The sequence below is a fragment of the Bombina bombina genome, chromosome 4, assembly GCF_027579735.1.
Source record: "Bombina bombina isolate aBomBom1 chromosome 4, aBomBom1.pri, whole genome shotgun sequence".
NCBI lineage: Eukaryota > Metazoa > Chordata > Amphibia > Anura > Bombinatoridae > Bombina > Bombina bombina.
In genome coordinates this window covers 330814106-330835492 of record NC_069502.1, presented here as the reverse complement: position 1 = coordinate 330835492, position 21387 = coordinate 330814106, and the positions used below count along the sequence as shown (strand labels likewise).

The following is a 21387-nucleotide window of genomic DNA, read 5'->3' as shown; positions in this document are numbered from 1 at the left end:
GTTCCTCGGTGGGTCGAGGCACTTAGTTAGTAGTAGTAATAAAATAAAATAATATTATTTTTTTTTTATTAATAATAAAATAAAAAGCCCTATATTGCTTCCCCCCCTCCCCCACCAGGCATCCAAGATGGTGATGTCCAGTGCATCATGGGGCCTCTGGGGGTGTCCCTAGCCTGCCTCATCATAGGGGCAAGCTAGGGTCACCCAATCTGAGCCTCCCACACAAAAAAATATAATAATAAAATACCCCATTTGTCTGATCATGTCAATATTTGTAAATATTGACTCTGATCAGTGTGGATCTCCCTCCCTCTCCTCACTTGCGATTTTGTTGGAGAGAGAGACCTGTGTTTAGCAGAGAGAGATTTATTTCTTAAATTTGTTTAAAAAAATTAGAGAACCAAAGGCTCTTTTCAGAGCCATTAACTCCTAGCTTGCCAGTGATCACTATAAATCACTGGCAGTAGCATAGCTGTACTTTTTTTGCTGTCTGTACTTTTTTTTAGGGGTTAATTTTTTTGTTGTATTTTTTTTAAAAAAACCCAAAGGCTCTTTTCAGAGCCATTTAGCTAATTTAATTTAATTTTCAGAGTCATTAACCCCTAGCTTGCCAGTGATCGCTATAAATCACTGGCAGTAGCATAGCTGCACTTTTTTGCTGTCTGTGCATTTTTTAGGGGTTAATTTTGTTGTAATTTTTTAAAAATCCAAAGGCTCTTTTCAGAACCATTTAGTTAATTTAATTTAATTTTCAGTGCCATTAACCCCTAACTTGCAAGTGATCGCTATAAATCACTGGCAGTAGCATAGCTGTACTTTTTTGCTGTCTGTGCATTTTTATAGGGGTTAATTTTGTTGTAATTTTTTAGAAATCCAAAGGCTCTTTTCAGAACTATTTAGTTAATTTAATTTTCAGAGCCATTAACCCCTAGCTTGCCAGTGATCGCTATAAATCACTGGCAGTAGCATAGCTGTACTTTTTTGCTGTCTGTGCATTTTTATAGGGGTTCATTTTTTTGTTGTATTTTTTTAAAAACCCAAAGACTCTTTTCAGAGCCATTTAGTTAATTAATTTAATTTAAATGTAATTTTTTTTAGTAATTGTTTTCTGTGACAGATACAAAAATTTCACAGAAAAGATATAGTGCTGAGGAGGTGTATGCCATCCTTGCGTCGGAGTTAGATGCCTCTATGTCTGACTCAGACCCCAATTTTGACCCTGCCATATGCTCAGATACATCACTAGATGCAGTCTCAACTGATAGTGATGTATCTGTGTCTGCTAGCCCCCCTGCCAGCCCCCCTGCTACCCCCTGCCAGCCCCTACTGCTAGCCCCCCTGCCAGAAGGAGGTGTGTTGCTGCCATTGCTGCTGATGAGTGGGTGACGCCTCATCTCCAGAGGCCAGATATCCCACCCTTCACAGCAAATGCTGGCATAAATATAGATGTGGCAGGTTTTAGCCCCCAACAGTTTCTGGAAGTGTTTCTGGGTGATGATGTATTGGGAAATATTGTCGCCCAAACTAATTTATATGCCCATCAGTTCCGTGCTGCAAAGCCTGGAACATATTTGGCAAAGCAGCAATGGGCCCCCATCAATGTGCCAGAATTAAAAAAAATCTGGGCATTGACTATGCTGATGGCAGTGACGTGCGGTGAAGTCAGAGTCTGGTGAGGCACTGGCCAAGATACGTCTCAGTAGCACATATATGAACCCAATAGAGGTAATTTTGCTTAATTCTCTTGATATCCTTTGTTGAAAAGCATATTTAAATAGACTCAGCAGCTGCTAATTGGTGGCTTCACAAACACATAGATGCCTCATGTGATTGGTTCATTTTTGTGCATTGATATTTCTTCAAAAAAGGATATCTAAAGAATGAAGCAAGTAAGATAATGGAAGTAAATGGGAATGTTGTTTAAAAAGGGAGGGAGAGGAGAAGAGGGGAGAGGGAGGGGAAGAGAGGGGAGATGGAGGGAGAGGGGGAGAGAGGGGAGGGAGAGGGGGGGAGAGGGGGAGAGAGGGAAAGAGAGAGGAGGGGGAGAGAGGGGAAGAGAGAGGGGGGAGGTAGAGGGGGAGAGAGAGGGGGGAGGGAGAGAGAGGGGGAAGAGGGAGGGAGAGAGAGCGAGAGAAAGAGAGAGGGAAGGAGAGGGGAGAGAAAGAGAGAGGGGAGAGAAAGAGAGAGTGAGGGGGAGAGAAAGAGAGAGGGAGGGAGAGGGGAAGAGAAAGAGAGAGAGAAATAGAGAGAGAAAGAGAGAGAAAGGAAAAGAGAAAGAAAGAGAGAGTAAGCATGTATCTAGTCTATTTTGTCTTTAACCTGTCCTGACTAAACTATATAATAGTGACAATCGCTTATGTCCAAAACTACCTCTCTCTTAAAAAATAACTTTTTCCCCCCTCTTTGATTTTCAAAGTAAGATTTCAAATGTTTGTTTTTCCCCCCATAAATGATTTACAAACATTCCCTGTATGCAATAACCTTATATTTCCCATTAAGAAAATCACTACTCATTTTTTAAAAATCACCTTTTTCAATAGCAGCCTTTTATAAACACAATTTTTGTATAGTTCCTCTGAGAACACAGCAGATAATTTATTGTATAATTGTATGTGAGTGCGTTTGTGTTTTGTTGTGTAAGTGTGTTGAGTGTGTGTGTATGTGTGTATGTGAGTATGTTGTGTAAGTGTTGGGTGTATGTATGTGTGTGAGAGTGTGTATGTGTATATGTGTGTATGCAAGTGTGTGTGTGAATGTGTGTGTGTGAGTGTGTGAGAATGTGTGAGTGTGTGTATCTGTTTATGTGTGTGTGTGTGTGTGTGAATGTATATGTTAGTGAGTGTGTGTGTGTATGTTAGTGAGTGTGTGTATGTGAGTGTGTATGTTTGGGAAAATGCAGACACCTGGGTATTACAGACAATCTTATAAACAGTTTGGTACAAGCTAAGGTGGGTGCCCAAAGAATGGGAACTGAAGGAAGGGCCACAGGGGTCCATTAGTACCTGAAGTTTAGTTATTGCATATACACTCTAATTCACAGCTGCCCTCTTACGTAATCTCTCATAGTACTGGTCTAAGTCACTGCTGTCCTAGCATGTTATTTCCCATAGTCCTGGTCTCAGTAATAAGTTCCCTCTTATGTTATCTCCCATAGCCCTGGCCACAGTCACAGGTGCCCTCTTATTTTATCTCCCATAGTACTGGTCTCAGTCACAGCTGTCCTGTCATGTTATCTCCTATAGTCCTGTTCTGAGTCACAACTGCCCTCTCATGTTATTTCTCATAGTCCTGTTCTCAGTCACAGCTGCACTGTCACATTATCTCGTATAGTCCTCTTCTCAGTCACAGCTGTCCTGTTATGTTATCTCACATAGTGCTGGTCTCTGTCACATCTGTCCTCTGGTATTTTCTTATAGTCTTAGTCTGTAACAGTAACTGTACTATTTACCCATATCCACACTGGCCAGTAGTGTGACAAAGAGAACATGACTAAGGGAGATAACATAAGACAACATGGCCTGTGTTTCAGTGAATAGCAATATAGGATATAACAGCACAGTAGTGCTTTCTACTAAAGTTCAACATAAAGCATTCTCAAAATCTCAAATTACAGCAAAGAGGTTAAATTTGGGGCAGAATATTTAAATCCCCTTGAGTATCAGAGAAGCCTGCAAGCAATGCATTTCTTAGCAATGTGTAACAGGCTTTATTATGGCACTAAAAGGGTTAGTATACTGTTGTTGAAATCTGTGCCTGTTAACCCTTCAAAGCACAAGGAAGAAAATAAATTAAAAAACAAAATACAAACACATTAATTGGCACCAATCAACAACAGAGTATATTTAGTCTGTATTCTGCTTACTGACCACAACCTCCATAATTAATTGTATTTGACTTCCTTTTATGTATACCATTACCATATCTGCACTTCACAACTGCCTTATCTGACTACATCTGATTGTTGTAGAAAGTTTCTGCTTTTTCAGTAAATAAATGTGCTTCCACCGCTTAAAACGTAATCTCTTTTTCTAGCACTGCAGTCTAATACACATCATGAATATGCTGCATGGCCACATCTATTAGTCCGGTCCACATTAGTTTGAATAGTTTATTTACACTTGGCCAGTGGTGGCACATTCTGCCTGTGTAACAGGGATGTATCATAATATCAGACATTCTAGATTATATTAACACATAATAACTGCAGGGAGCTTTATGTTATATGAACAGACAGTTCTTTGCTCCTGGCTGTTCCCAACCTCAGAACTGACTCATTATTTGCACATTTGCTGAAGTACTTTCCCTGACTTTTGCTCAGTCACCAAACACGTGAGCCCTGTGCCTAGGGAAGAGTTAAACATGACCACTGCAGAGTTTCCAATAACCTTTACTAAGGCTGAGCTGTCAGATGTGTTTACTGTTGCTATTAGTGTCTATCTGACACCTGCTAAGGGACTTATACAGCTGACAACATTCTTAAATTAGCGTGTGGCGCATCACAGCTTGGCAGAGGCTTTCAAACCTCTGAGCAGCAATAACTATGTGTGTTGTTTAGAATTAATAGTAGTTTTGTGTAGGACTTCCGACTCCGTGACTGACAGTGACAGGACTTTAAGTGCTCGCCTCTGCTCTGGGTAGGAACTGCAGGCAGCTACATACTATAGTATAGCAACTGCAGGTCCTACCAGGGAGCGGATAGTGGCGGTAAATTGTCAGACTTACTATTAGAAGTCGGCAGTCTGTCTCTCACTCTCTGAGTCTCACGACGATGACACGCAGTCAGTGTCAGTCACAGCACACCCATGTGAGTCGGCTCGGCAGCAGCAGCTCTCTCCTGCTTCTTTAGTTAGTTCCCGCCTGCGCCAGCATAAGTGAGTCCAGTCCAACGTCACTCACGTCCATGTCCGGTACGCTTTCCCGGCAGGGCTGATGGCTGATCTGATTGGCTAATTTGGCTGTCTGTAATAGCTCCATCATAGAGGCGATTTGGAGAAGCGCCTCTTTGGAGCTAGGTTTGGGCCTGCAAAAACTACCACTGGGTGGCGCTAGCTGATAGTGAGCTGCTAACACTATCAAGCATCCATGTTGCGCAATCAATGGAGGGCAGCTGAACGGCTCACTGCCTCTCCTTAATTGCGCAACATGGATGGGGATCGCATTGCCCTCCGGCGGAGGAAGGGGTGTGTGTGGGTGGGGTACCTTGAGGGGCATGGTCAGAAAAAGTTAATGCACAAATCACTTAAACATTTTTTTATTACTGTTTAATAAAAACTTGCCTCCTATCACTGCACGTCACTGGCTGATGGGCATCATAAAGAAACCCTCCATTCGCTCCTACTGGAGCAGTAGCCCCATCTGCTCTACCCCCATTTTCTCCCAGACTATGTCGAGGAAGAGGTATGAAATGATTCTGCATTTCATGTACTTCAGCCACAACAGCCTGTGCCCCCCTAGGGAGCATCCCCAATTTGACAGGCTGTATAAAATCCGCCCCCTGATTACCCACTTTTCTGCCAGCTTTGCAGAGGCTTATACACCTGGAAGGAATATATGAGTTGATGAATCCCTAATGAAGTATAAGGGAAGGCTGGGATTCAAGCAGTATATTCCTTCCAAGCGCTCCAGATATGAGGTAAAGGTGTATAAGCTCTGTGACAGCGAGACTGGGTATACTCAGGCCTTCCGGGTATATGAGGGAAAGGATAGCCACCTTGACCCTCCAGGTTGCCCAGAACATATGGGAACCACTGGCAAGATTGTCTGGGACCTGATATTACCCCTAATGAACAAAAGGTATCACTTGTACTTGGACAATTTTTATACAAGTGTTCTTTTGTTCAAGCTACTGTATTGCTTTGATACAGTAGCTTGCGGTACAATTAAAAATAACCGCGCAGGTTTCCCTGGACAACTTGTACGCATCCGGCTATAAAGGGGGGAGACCTCAGCTCTGTGCCAAGAGGAGCTGTTGGCACTTAAGTACAGAGACAAGAAGGATGTATACCTTCTTACCACCATCCACACAGAGAGGACAGTGGCGGTTTCTGTATGTGGCAGAGCTGAGATCATAAGGAAGCCAGTGTGCATCAAGTCTTATAACCGGCATATGGGTGGGGTTGATCTGGCAGATCAGCTGCTGCAGCCCTACCTAATTATGCGGAAGACAAGGGCCTGGTACAAAAAGGTTGCAATTTACCTAATACAGATTGCAATCCACAACGCTTTTTTGTTGATCAAAAAAGCAAACCCCAGAGTTAAAAAGACTTTTTTACAGTTTCAGCTCCAGATCATTTTGGGGATTTTGTACCATGAAGCACCTGCTCCCCGGGCGGTGATGGGAGAGAGCAGAGTTGGGGCTACCCATTTTATTTTTAAAATCCCCTCTACTGCCGCAAAGCAGAAACGACAAAAAAAATGCAGAGTCTGTACCAAGAGGGGGAAGAGAAGGGACACCATATATCACTGTCCTGATTGCCCTGGACAGCCTGCACTCTGCATTGGGGACTGCTTCAAGCGGTACCATACAATGGTCAATTTTTAAAAAAATAAATACATTTGCTGTTATTTTATTTTTTTGGTTATGTTTACTGTTAGATGTTTTTTTGTTGTTGTTTTTTTACTTGTACTGTGCCAGAATTTTACATTTCACTACTATGTCAAACCTATGCATGGGGGACATAGGTGTTCTCAGGGTGCCTTGCAGAAAACAACCTGAAGTATGTTTTGCAATAACTTACAAGAGTCTCTCCTAAATCATAGTCAAAAAGCAATGTGTCTGTATAAATGAAAATTGGAAAATTACCACCATACACTTTCTCCAATTTTTTTTGGCTAAAATGGTTGCTTCAAAGGCATCAAAGCACACCATATACAATACCTTGGGGTGTCAAAATTTCAAAAATATACACTTTCATGGCAATAAATAAAAGTGGGGTATGTGATAGGCCCCAAACTAAAGATAGGCCTATCAGAAGAAATACTCTCATTTTTAATAACTAAAATCACAAGTCATAAAATTGTAACATAACCTTCACAAAATCCTGGCAAACCTATGCATGGGGAGCATAGGTGTACTCGGGGTGCCTTGCAGAAAACAACCTGAAGTATTCTTTTGCAATAACTTACAACAGTCTCTCCTAAATCATAGTCAAAAAGCAATGTGTCTGTAAAAATGAAAATTTAAAAATTACCACCATACACTTTCTCCAATTTGTTTGGGCTAAAACGGTTGCTTCAAAGGCATCAAAGCACACCATATACAATACCTTGGGGTGTAAACATTTCAAAAATATACACTTTAATGGCAATAAATAAAAGTGGGGTATGCGATAGGCCCCAAACTAAAGATAGGCCTATCAGAAGAAATACTCAATTTCAACTCAAATTACAAGTCATACAATTGTAACTGAACCTTCCCAAAATCCTGACAAACCTATGCATGGGGGGCATAGGTGTACTCAAGAGGTCTTGCAAAAAAACAACCTGTGGTGTTTTTTTGCAATAACTTACAACAGTCTCTCTTAAATCATAGTCTAAAAGTAATGTGTGTGTAAAAATGAAAATTGAAAAATTACCACTATACACTTTCTCCAATTTTTTGGGCTAAAACGGTTGCATAAAAGTCATCAAAGCACTCCATATATAATACCTTGGGGTGTCAACTTTTCAAATATATCCACATTCATGGAAAACAAATAAATTGAGGTATATTAAAAGACCCCCAAAAAAGACTATAGGCAAAGAAAATATGTTAAATGTGAAAAAAAATCACAAATGCATGTCAGACATTTGGCATTGCACCCCCAAAACAAGCCAACAAACCTATGCATAGGTGGTATCACTGTACTCAGGAGATGTTGGTGACCAAATTTTGGGGTCTTCTTTGGTAGTAACACATAACAGAAGCTGTGAATCCATGTGTAAAGTACAATGTATGTGAAAAATAACACAAAAAAATGAATGCCCAATAGTTTGACAAAGACTGGTGGTTAAATTAGTGCATGGAAAGTGTTAAAATACCAGCATTTAAAATACCCTAGGATGTCTACTTTTCAAAAAATATATGGTTTGATGGGGGTAAATTACATTGACAGGCTTCAGAAATGTCTTAAATAGGACATGGGTGCATGGGATGTGAAAATTCCAAGTTGAAAAACTGGAATGCGCTTCCTAAAAATAAGGCCTTTTAGCCCCCAGAGAACCCGACACACCTATACATGGGTGGTATCACTGTACTCAGGAGATGTTGTTGAACACATATTGAGGTGTTTTTTGGCAGTAACACATAACAGGAACTGAGAATCCATGCCTAAAGTACAATGTGTGTGAAAAATAACACAAAAAAAATGACTACCCAAAAGTTTAACAAAGACTGGTGGTTAAAATAGTGCATGGAAAGTGTTAAAATACCACCATTTGAAATACCCTAGGTTGTCTACTTTTCAAAACTATAGCTTCAGAAATGTCTCAAATAGGACATGGGTGCATGATGACTGATGTGAAAATTCCAAGTTGAAAAACTGGAGTGCGCTTCCTAAAAATAAGGCCTTTTAGCCCCCAGAGAACCTGGTACACCTATATATGGGTGGTATCACTGTACTCAGGAGATGTTGTTGAACACATAGTGAGGTGTTATTTGGCAGTAACACATAACAGGAACTGAGAATCCATGCCTAAAGTACAATGTGTGTGAAAAATAACACAAAACAATGACTAACCAAAAGTTTGACAAAGACTGGTGGTTGAATTAGTGCATGGAAAGTGTTAAAATACCACCATTTTTAATACCCTAGGGTGTCTACTTTTCAAAAAATATATGGTTTGATTGGGGTAAATTCCATTGACCAGCTTCAGAAATGTCCCAAATAGGACATGGGTGCATGATGACCAATGTGAAAATTCCAAGTTAAAAAACTGGAATGCTCTTCCTAAAAATAAGGCCTTTTAGCCCCCAGAGAACCCGACACACCTATACATAAGTGGTATCACTGTACTCAGGAGATGTTGTTGAATACATATTGAGGTGTTTTTTTGGCAGTAAGACATAACAGGAACTGAAAATCCATGCCTAAAGTACAATGTGTATGAAAAATAACACAAAAAATGACTACCCAAAAGTTTGACAAAGACTGTTGATTGAATTAGTGCATGGAAAGTGTCAAAATACCACCATTTGAAATACCCTAGGGTGTCTACTTTTCAAAAATATGTGGTTTGATGGGGGTAAACTCCATTGGCCAGCTTCAGAAATGTCCCAAATAGGACATGGGTGCATGATGACCGATGTGAAAATTCCAAGTTGAAAAATTGGAATGCGCCTCCAAAAATAAGGCCTTTTAGCCCCCAGAGAACCCGACACACCTATACATGGGTGGTATCACTGTACTCAGGAGATGTTGTTGAACACATATTGAGGTGTTTTTTGGCAGTAACACATAACAGGAACTGAGAATCCACTACTTTACTTTCCCTATAGCGCTCAAAACTCGTAATCTAGGTGAATGTGTTTAACTATTTTGCAGGAGTTAAACACACAAGTATACGCAAACAATAATGCAATGATAAAAAAAACTCTAAAATACAAGAGCAGTTTCTTTTTGCTTTTTTATGTTCTTGTAAGGTTACAATGCACAGACCTCCCATCTGTCTCAGGTCTTACAGAATTTACTGTTCATAGTTTCTCCAACTAGGACAAATGTTCTGGTTCCTGTGAAGTATGCAGTGCCTTAGTGCTTGGACTGACAAATTAAATATATGTACACTAGAGAAAGAAGAAGGGCTGTTTTCTATTTTATTTTTATTCACTGTAGCAAATCATGTCCACCTGACAACGCTAAATGCCAACAGCATACTCTGTCGGCATTTAACATTGCATCAGATCGGGATGATTGCAGTCTGCCACCTAAAAAGTGGCAGAGAAGTTAAGTAGCGGTGTCCTTACGACCGCTGCTTCTTAACTTTAGTTTCAGACGGACCTGAAACTTAAGCGGTAGAAACCAACATCCACAGCTTGTTAAATCTACCCCTTTATTACTTTATGGTGCATAATTAGGGAAACAAAAAAAAGAAGCCTAAAAAAGCAAAAAAGTTAAAAATAATACTTGTTAAAAAAAATTACCTCCGTCTTTCCCTTCACATTTTCTTTTTTTTTTTTTGTGAGCCATTCATAATGTCAAATCGAACCATGGACAAAAGTGGAAATGAATGCAGCTTTTTGTGCATTATCTGTTCAGCGTCTCTGTCTTATGTTAATTTTTTTGTGCATTGCACATTCATTATACAGTAAGTTCCCATCAGTGAGCATATTTTAGATGAGAGGTAAAAGACTCATACAAGAATAATAAATAATGCTAAACACGGTGCTAATAACCTTCTTCCTGACACTTATTGAATACATGACTATAAGAAAGACGTTATTCTGGTCTCTTATCTCTTCTTTAAACATATGCAAAATATCTGTGCAGGCTTTCTACCCATAAATTCACTTTCCTGTGTTTTTACTACTCTCTATAAAGGTTATTTGTAAAGTATGTAAAAAATCTGTGCAGATGAAACACTGTTCCCTTTAATACACTGCTCCATATGTAACTGCATGTGTTTCTAAATCACTGTGTGCATCATTTAAAGGGACATACTCAAAATAATGCTATTATGCATAGCAAGGAACAGCTGTTAAGCGTAATTTGTACATATAAGACCTGGAACTCTACTGCGTACTGTGTGTGCCACGGAAAAAAAAGGTGTATTTGTTGCTGAAGCATCCATTTTTAAAAAAAAACAGAGCTCTTTTATAAGGGTTAAGTTAATTGAGAGGATTGGAAAACAGTTGGTATTTGGACGTTGGTTATGCATTTTTTGTAATTTAAAATATTATCATGTTGAATGACTTCCATTATCGGGTGTAGAGGAGAGAATGCTGGATTTGCAGAATGATGATGAGTGATCAGGTCAGTTGGTGAAAGCTACTGGGAAGCCTGGAGAGCAGTTGTATTTTTTCATGTATTGATTTGGTATTTGGTGATCAACAGCCATTAAAGGTCATTACAGGGTCAGTGTACTGTAATGTTTCTTCCATATTACTAGTTATACCAGCTGCAGAGTATAAAATGTATTGGAAATTACTCCAGTAGGCTAATTTGTGCATTTGAAATAGCTGCTTTTGCTCATTAAAATCATCTACCATTCTTTTCAAGAACATGCCCATTTAACCCCTTAACCCAAATGGACATATATATATATACGTCAAAGGTGAAGGAAGCTCCATCAGTCTAGACTGTAAAGTCACAGCCAAGAACGGCTGCCATCTGCCTGCATAGGGAACCAAAACTTGATTGGTGCTCCAGTTCCATATTAATTTAAAATAATTTATAAAATCGTTCAGTCTGTTTTGACATAATGTGCTTTTAATCTGATGTTTGTAAGTAGAAGAGTAGGTTATATTAAACTCTGGTGTTTTTCATATTTCACTATTTTGGATTTCTTTTTCTTTGTTCTTCTAGATTGGAGTAAGTGTGTTAAGTTAAATAAATACTTAGAAAAGCCTCTTTCACATTCACATAAATAAGAAATATATACTACTGTATAGTCATATGAATGTTTTGAACATGAATATTCAAGATATTTATATTTTATTTAATATGTTAAAATATATCTGTTGTGACCGGACCTGGTACAATTAACATGTTTTTATCTTATTTTTATGCCTGATGAAACGACCGTGTTGTGTGGTCAAGAAACACGTTGCAGCAACATTAAACTTGTCGTTTAACATTTATATACGGAGGAGTCTTTCTGCCTGATTATTCAGATTGAATTTGCTCTATCTGCACAGAGAACTATACAAACCATTACATCACAATTGGTTTGCCTGCACCATATCTTCAGCCTGTTTGATACTTGGATTCAAACTTCCCTGTGATCTTACCTGTGACCTGAGAACTGGTCTTTACCTTGATACAGGATCAGTATCCAGTTAGCTGACTACTGCAAGTGTCAGCCTGCCTGTTTGCACTATCTAGTGCCTTCAAAAATTGTGAGTTTTACTATTTACCTTCTTTATTATATATCACATATGGATTTCACTATGAGGCGCCCATTTTCTTTCTAACCTAAGTTAAATAAATACTTAGAAAAGCCTCTTTCACATTCACATAAATAAGAACTATATACTATAGTCATATGAATTTTTTGAACATGAATATTCAAGATATATATATTTTATTTAATATGTTAAAATATATCTGTTGTGACCGGACCTAGTACAATTAACAATCAAAATAGTTCACTGAATAATTAGGGAGAAAATCACTTAAAAGGGAAACTTGTATATTGTATCATAAATTTTCATCAAAACAGACAGACACATATGCTTCTTATGGTTATTGCTTATCTAATCTATTATATATTGTATTCATTCTCCCTATTTGGCACATATAAAGAGTGTGTAAAAATATTATAAACACAGTTAAAAACACTGCAGCATCAGGGTGTAACGATCAGAATCACACTTTGCTGGTACATTTAAATATGATAGGATTGCGCTAGTATTTTAGATACGTTCGCCAATATCATAAGTATTTCACAAATTAGATTATAATGTTCTATTGAGTAATGGTAGGTGGCTCAAATAGTACCATATATTATACAAAACACTATCTATAGCTAAGCTCCTTCAATCCGGGAGCTAATTACTTTAATGCTTTACTAATCCAAACATTCATACATTGTACGAAGTATGTAGGTGCTTTTCAAATGTGGATATATTAGATATATTAATATGGATGCTAAATAATGCAAGTTAAAGTGAATGTCAATTTTGGTGCTAAAGTGCCCGTTTTTGAAAAATGTGATTAAAAACAGGGGCACTTTAATTCATCAAAATTTACATTTCACTCCTGTTGAGAAAAAAAACTTACCGTTTAATCTTCACAGCTGCTCCAGCTTCCTCCACCTGTAGCAAAAACCTCTTCCTGGGTCTAAAATGAGGAATCCGTCTTCCTCCAATCACGGCAAGACACTGATTTCCCTGGGGGGGGGGGGGGGAGCCGTGATTGGAGGATGACCTGTCCATCATTTTTGACGTCAGAAATGGCTTGCAACGACCAGAGGAAGCTGGAGCTGCTGTCAAGATTAAAAGGTAAGGTTTTTTTACAACAGGAGTGAAATGTAAATTTTTATGAATTAAAGTGTCCCTGTTTTTAATCGAATTTTTAAAAACTGGACACTTTAGCATCAAAATTGACATTCACTTTAAAATAGGAGACAAAAAATGTCAGATACTGGCACCCCTGACACGTGTTTCACATAACGCTTCTTCAGTGGGGAAGCGTTATGTGAAACACGCGCCAGGGGTTCCAGTATCTGGAGTTTTTGTCTCCCATACAAATCATTTTTGCAAAGGTTTTCTTTCAGAGTAGATAGTGTTTTAAGTATTTTGGTCAAAACTCACCATCATTCAGTTTGCAAGAGAAAACCGTGAGAACTGTAGTGCATTTCAAAGTGGCCAGAAACAATATTCATTTTAAAATAACTTTTTTTACCATTCCTGCTAGATATGTGCATGGCGAAAAAATTCGGTTCGGTTTCGGTTCGGATTGATTCGGATTTTTCTAATTTCGGCTCGGATCGATTCGAATTCTGCAAAATATGAATGAATTCGTTTCGGATTTATTCGGAATCGAATGAATTCGTTTTGGATTTATTCGGATTCGGATAAATTCGGCTGAATTCGGTTCGGTTCGATTCGGTTCCGAAATTCGGAATTTCGGTATGTTTTAGGTGGGATATGCTGTGTATTAGATTAGTATTATGTACTTGAAATTAGGTGTAAATACTAGTGTAATACACGGCCATCCGAATCTACCGAATAAAGTCAGTAGTTAAGAGCTTTATGGGCTAACACCGGAATATAAAGCTCTTAACTACAGTTCTAAAGTACACTAACACCCAAAAACTACCTATGAACCACTAAACCGAGGCCCCCCCACATCGCAAACACTATCATAAAATTATTTAACCCCTAATCTGCCGACCGGACACTGCCGCCACCTACATTATAGCTATTAACCCCTAATCTGCTGTCCCTAACATCGCCGACCCCTACATTATAGTTATTAACCCCTAGTCTGCCCCCCAATGTTGCCGCAACCTATCTACAAGTATTAACCCCTAATCTGCCGACCGGACATCGCCGCCACTATAATAAATGTATTAACCCCTAAACCGCCGCACTCCCGCCTCGCAAACACTATAATAAATTTTATTAACCCTTAATCTGCCCTCTCTAACATCGCCGCCACCTACCTACAATTATTAACCCATAATCTCCCGCTCCCAACGTCGCCGCTACTATAATAAAGTTATTAACCCCTAAACCTAAGTCTAACCCTAACCCTAACACCCCCCTAACTTAAATATAATTTAATTAAAATGAAATAAATTTACTATAATTAAAGGATTACTTTCTGTTATAATTTTTAAGCTAAACAACTAACATATTAAAGATAATAAACATTAATTAAAACCTACTGAACTATATTTTCTCCAAAACGAAGTTTCATAATGTTCTAAAAGTTATATCTTTTATTCGCCGATGATGTCACGTTATCCTGCCCACTATTTTCAGCACTGCATTTTAAAAATACTTAAACCAATAACTTTGTGTTTAAAGCGCCATTTTGAAACCTAGGTATTGTAAATGGATTGGTACAGAGCAAAGGATACCCACGGAGTGGGTTTGGAAAACAATTAAATTTGCAGACAAGATTTGTGATATACGGTAGAGATATGTTAATGAAATGCTATTGATAAAAAGCGTATTTGGGGTAGTTAGTTAGTAACAGGCATAGAAAATATTTACTTACAGTGGCCCTTTAAATAAATTAATCCTATTTAAAACTAAATACTTACCTGTAAAATAAACCCTAATATAGCTACAATATAACTAATAGTTACATTGTAGCTATTTTAGGATTTATATTTATTTTACCGGCAACTTTGTATTTATTTTAACTAGGTACAATAGCTATTAAATAGTTATTTACTATTTAATAGCTACCTAGTTAAAATAATTACAAAATTACCTGTAAAATACATCCTAACCTAAGTTACAATTAAACCTAACACTACACTATCATTAAATAAATTAAATACAAATACCTACAAATAAATACAAATAAATACACTAACTAAATTACAAAAAATAAAAAAAAGAACTAAGTTACAAAAACTAAAAAAATAATTTACAAACATTATAAAAATATTACAACAAGTTTAAGCTACTTACACCTAATCTAAGCCCCCTAATAAAATAACAAAGCCCCCCAAAATAAAAAAATTCCCTACCCTATTCTACATTAAAAAGTTACCAGCTCTTTTACCTTACCAGCCCTTAAAAGGGCCTTTTGCGGGGCATGCCCCAAAGAATTCTGCTCTTTTGCCTGTAAAATAAAAATACAACCCCCCCAACATTAAAACCCACCACCCACTACTCCCCTGAAGATCTTCCTACCTTGAGTCATCTTCACTCAGAAGAGCCGAATTCTTCATCCAATCCGGGCGATGTCGTCATCCAAGCGTGGCGCTGAAGAGGTACATAATCCGGCTGAAGTCTTCATCCAAGCGGGGGCTGAAGAGGTCCATCATCCGGCTGAAGTCTTCATCCAAGCGGGGGCTGAAGAGGTCTTCCATCCGGCTGAAGTCTTCTATCAAGCGGCATCTTCAATCTTCTTTCTTCCGGCTCCATCTTCATCCCGCCGACTCAGAACATCCTTCCTCCACGACGAACTCCCGATGAATGAAGGTTCCTTTAAATGACGTCATCCAAGATGGCGTCCCTCAAATTCTGATTGGCTGATAGGATTCTATCAGCCAATCAGAATTAAGGTAGGAATAATCTGATTGGCTGATTTAATCAGCCAATCAGATTCAAGTTCAATCCGATTGGCTGATCCAATCAGCCAATCAGATTGAGCTCACATTCTATTGGCTGATCGGAACAGCCAATAGAATGTGAGCTCAATCTACAATTAAACCTAACACTACACTATCAATAAATAAATTAAATACAATTCCTACAAATAAATACAATGAATTAAACTAACTAAAGTACAAAAAATAAAAAAGAACTAAGTTACAAAAAATAAAAAAATATTTACAAACATTAGAAATATATTACAACAATTTTAAACTAATTACACCTACTCTAAGCCCCCTAATAAAATAACAAAGCCCCCCAAAATAAAAAAATGCCCTACCCTATTCTAAATTACTAAAGTTCAAAGCTCTTTTACCTTACCAGCCCTGAACAGGGCCCTTTGCGGGGCATGCCCCAAGAAGTTCAGCTCTTTTGCCTTTAAAAAAACATACAATACCCCCCCCAACATTACAACCCACCACCCACATACCCCTAATCTAACCCAAACCCCCCTTAAATAAACCTAACACTAAGCCCCTGAAGATCTCCCTACCTTGAGTCGTCTTCACCCAGCCGAGCCAAATTCTTCATCCAAGCGGAGCAAGAAGAGGTCCTCCATCCGGTAGAAGTCTTCATCCAAGCGGGGCAGAAGAGGTCTTCCATCCGATTGAAGTCTTCATCCAAGAGGCATCTTCTATCGTCATCCATCCGGAGCGGAGCGACAGCATCCTGAAGACCTCCGACGCAGAACATCCATCCTGGCCGACGGCTGAACGATGAATGACGGTTCCTTTAAATGACGTCATCCAAGATGGCGTCCCTCGAATTCCGATTGGCTGATAGGATTCTATCAGCCAATCGGAATTAAGGTAGGAATATTCTGATTGACTGATGGAATCAGCCAATCAGAATCAAGTTCAATCTGATTGGCTGATCCGATCAGCCAATCAGATTGAGCTCGCATTCTATTGGCTGTTCCGATCAGCCAATAGAATGCAAGCTCAATCTGATTGGCTGATTCAATCATCCAATCAGATTTTTCCTACCTTAATTCCGATTGGCTGATAGAATCCTATCAGCCAATCGGAATTCGAGGGACGCCATCTTGGATGACGTCATTTAAAGGAACCGTCATTCGTCGTTCAGTCGTTGGCCAGGATGGATGTTCCGCGTCGGAGGTCTACAGGATGCTGCTGCTCCGCTCCGGATGGATGACGATAGAAGATGCCTCTTGGATGAAGACTTCAATCGGATGGAAGACCTCTTCTGCCCCGCTTGGATGAAGACTTCTACCGGATGGAGGACCTCTTCTTGCTCCGCTTGGATGAAGAATTTGGCTTGGCTGGGTGAAGACGACTCAAGGTAGGGAGATCTTCAGGGGCTTAGTGTTAGGTTTATTTAAGGGGGGTTATATATTTATACTTAATCTAATACCCCTATAAAAATAAAAAAAAAACCTCAAAATAAAAACACCCCTTAATCTAACACTAAACTACCAATAGCACTTAAAAGGGCCCTTTGTAGGGCACTGCCCTAAAGCAATCAGCTCTTCTGCTAACATAAAGTACAAGTTTCCCCCTAAAAGTAAACCCCCCTACCCACAAAACCCACCCAAAATAAAAAAAAACACTAAAAAAAAACCTAAGCTACCCATTGCCCCTAAAGGGGCATTTGAATGGGCATTGTCCTTAAATGGGCAATAAGCTCTTTTTCTGCCCATTAAAAATGTCCTAATCTCCAAAAAAAAAAAAACAACCAAAAAACCCCACCTAAGTCTAACCCCGAAAAAGGTACTCACCATTCCTGAATTCCGGTGGTGAAGGTCTTCTTCCAGGCGGAGAAATCTTAATCCACACGGGGACCTCTTCTATCTTCATCTGGAGCAAAGGCAGCACGGAGTGGAGGTAGCCGCGGAGCAGAAACGGTAGCCGACATCCAGCGTGGAGGATCCTCTTCATGAAATCACGGCTGCACACTGAAGCTTGAATGCAAGGTACCCATTTTATATTTGGGGTACCTTGCATTCCTATTGGCTGAAAAATTCAAACCAGCCAATAGGATGAGAGCTACTGAAATCCTATTGGCTGATTTGAACATCCAATAGGATTTCAGTAGCTGTCATCCTATTGACTGATTTGAATTTTTCAGCCAATAGAAATGCAAGGTACCCCAAATATAGAATGGGTACCTTGCATTCAAGCTTTAGTGTGTGGCGGTGATCACATGAAGAGGATCCTCCGTGCTGGATGTCGGCCACCGTTTCTGCTCTGTGGCTACCTCCACACCGTGCCACCTTCGCTGCGGATGAAGATATTAGAGGACCCCGCACTGTATGAAGATGTGGCCCCCTGGAAGAAGACCCTCACCCGGACTTCAGGAATGGTGAGTACGTTAGACTTAGTTTTTTGTTTTGGAGGGGGTGGTTAGATTAGGACTTTTTTTATTTTAATTGTCAGCAAAAGAGCTGATTGTCCTTTTAAGGGCAATGCCCATACAAATGTCCCTTATGGGCAATGGGTAGCTTAGGTTTTTTTAGTGTTGGTTTTTTTTTGGGGGGGGGGGTTGTGTGGGTGGGAGGGTTTACTTTTAGAGGGTAACATACTTTATTTTGATAGAAAAGCTGATCGCTTTAGGGCAATACCCTACAAAAGGCCCTTTTAAGGGCTATTGTTAGTCTAGTGTTAGATTAGGGGGTGTTTTTATTTTGTGGGGCTTTTTATTTTTATAGGGGAATTAAATTATTTTATAATTTTTTTATTTTGGATAATTTTGTTTATTTTTTTCTGTAATTTTAGACGTTCTTATTTTTTTGTAATATTAGAGTTTTTAATTTTAATTTGATTTTAGTTTTTTTTTTAATGTAATAAATTATTTTTTTAAATCTTTAATTAATTTATTCGTAAGATAGTCTTTTTTATTTTATGTAATTGGGATTAACATAGGGGGTGTTAGGTTGGGGGCTTAGTGATTAGATTGGTGCTTTGCGCTGTAGGGGATGGCGGCTTAGGGGTTAATAGGTTAATTAGGTATATTGCATTGTGGGGTTTGGAGGTTTAGGGGTTAATAGTGAAATTTACTAGGTATATTGCGATGTGGGGGGATGGTGGATTAAGGGTTGTTACGTGTCGGGTTTATTTTTGGGAGGCGGGTTAGACTTTTACGGGCAATGTAACATTTTTTGTTTTAAACTTATGTGCCAGCAATTTATGATCTGGCAGCGTTGTTTATGGGATTCACCCAATGTGCAAGGTGAACTAACGAGCGATGCGAGTTTCAACAGTTGCTCTGAAGCCTGCGCCGCATATGTAATCTTGCCCCAGATGAAAATACAGCCAAGGATAATTACGACTGTTCCTAATTAGCTTAAAAATGTACTCTCATCAGAACAGGCACTGGTGCTTTCTGGGTAAATAACTTTGAATATATACGTGTATGCAGCTAAAATCTGAAAATTACACATAAACATATATCATGTTTGCATTTTTCTTCTGATGTCCTAAACAGTAATTGTACACACATTCTTCCTATAAGTGACCTGAACATGTTCCTTCAATATGTGTTACTTTGTAACATACACAGTAAAATAGGAGATTATTAAAGTGATCCTGAACTAGCTGAAAAAGAAACTAGGGGCACCTCCCTATATGCACCAATGTGACATTTTATTATCTATCATATGCAGCCTACTTATGACATACAATATGTATTATATTAAACTTAAAGGGACACTGAACCCAATTTTTTTCTTTCATGATTCAGATAGAGCCTACAATTTTAAGCAACTTTCTAATTTACTCCTATTATCAATTTTTTTTCATTCTCTTGCTATTTTTATTTGAAAAAGAAGGCATCTAAGTTTTTTATTGGTTAAGAACTCTGCACAGCACTTTTTTTTTATTGGTGGATAAATGTATCCACCAATCAGCAAGGACAACCCAGGTTGTTCACCAAAAATGGGCCGGCATCTAAACTTACATTCTTGCATTTCAAATAATGATACCAAGAGAATTAAGAAAATATGATAAAAGGAGTAAATTAGAAAGTTGCTTAAAATTCCATGCTCTATCTGAATCACGAAAGAAAAAAATTGAGTTCAGTGTCCCTTTAAACAAAAGGAGAAGAATGCAATGACATGACATGTATGCTGTATTGCTATAGAATACCAGCCAAGTCTAAACAGTTTTAAAACAAAATAACACCATGTTTGCTTCTTTTGTCTTTCAATAGCCAAACTCCACCCACTATTTGCCTTATTTAAAGGAGATAATCCGAGATATGTTACTGATACTGGAGCAGACAAGCCTAGCCACAGCCATTCTGGTAGTATAAACCACAATGCACATGCAGATTTATTTATCTGCTGAGACCAATTAGGGAGAGATATGCAACAGGGTTAGCTTTTAAAAAAATATCTGCATTGCGGACCTACGGCTTTGAGAATTAGAAAACAACATTTCCAAAGTTAAAGTACATGAAAAGTAGACAAAATAAACAAAACAATTATATTACCAGGTTGTTTTACTACTTATAACTAAACATTTCATATTACAATCTGAAAGTGGTTTACTGTCCCTTTAATGTAGATTAATATTTTATTAAACTCCTTTTAAGGATAGCTTAATTTCTTATTGACATTGTTACAGTTCCTGAAAAATAAACATGCTGAAGCATTTGCTAAGTTTAATCAAGAAGGTTTACTCACCATCATATTTTGCAAATGCGATTATCATAGCTATGGCTATAATGCCAAACAGAACAGCCAGGCAGATGAGAATCTTTTCCAGAGAACTGAATCCAGACTTTGTCTTTGGTCTTGAAGTTCTCACATCGATAATGTCCATCTTCTATTCTTTTTCTGATATTTATTTGCAACACAATGTTCTGTAACAATATAAGTTTGCAAGAGATTTCTATCTAAACTATTACTATCAAATCTACATTCTTACAATAATTTAAATCAGTGCTGCTTTAATATACAAGATACATATGTAAGCAATCAATAGAAACAAATAGATTAAAATAATTCATGCCATTTGTATATACTCACTGCTATCACTAGTTTGAACTATTGCAGAAATACTGGAAGTCTCTTGGTAACTGACATAAATGCAAAATAGTTCATCATCTTTTAAAATCTGGGAGGTTCTTCATAATTTAACTGTTTACTGTACTTTCTAATTATCAAGCAGTTTCATGAGTGTGGTTGCACAATAACTTAAGCAATGTAGACTGCTTCAGTGTATGTGAAAGTTGTTGGCATTAAGTGATATTTAAATACAACTTCTTTAAACTGAATAGCCTTTTAAAATGTATTAAAACAATATAATTTAAGTGGTATAAATATATCCATAAATAACTAGAAAAGCTGATATATATCTTTTTTAAATACATTACACATTTTTGTGTAAAACATGTATTTTGTAGTCAGTAACTTTTATTTAGTAAAAAAAAAAAGGTACATTGTAGTAAATACT

The 21387-nt window shown here is 38.2% G+C and overlaps 1 protein-coding gene across 1 annotated transcript in view; it reads right to left on the bottom strand.

The window, feature by feature from the left end:
• Positions 1-21089, bottom strand: part of LOC128656254 (neprilysin-like) — a 302039-nt gene extending 280950 nt beyond the window's left edge. The window contains exons 1-2 of the mRNA XM_053710071.1: positions 20961-21089; positions 20616-20794 (exon numbers count right to left, since the gene is read on the bottom strand). Of these exons, the coding sequence (XP_053566046.1) occupies positions 20616-20754 (139 nt within the window). The 5' untranslated portion in view covers positions 20755-20794; positions 20961-21089. The remainder of the gene's footprint in view (positions 1-20615; positions 20795-20960) is intronic.
• Positions 21090-21387: the final 298 nt, after the last annotated feature.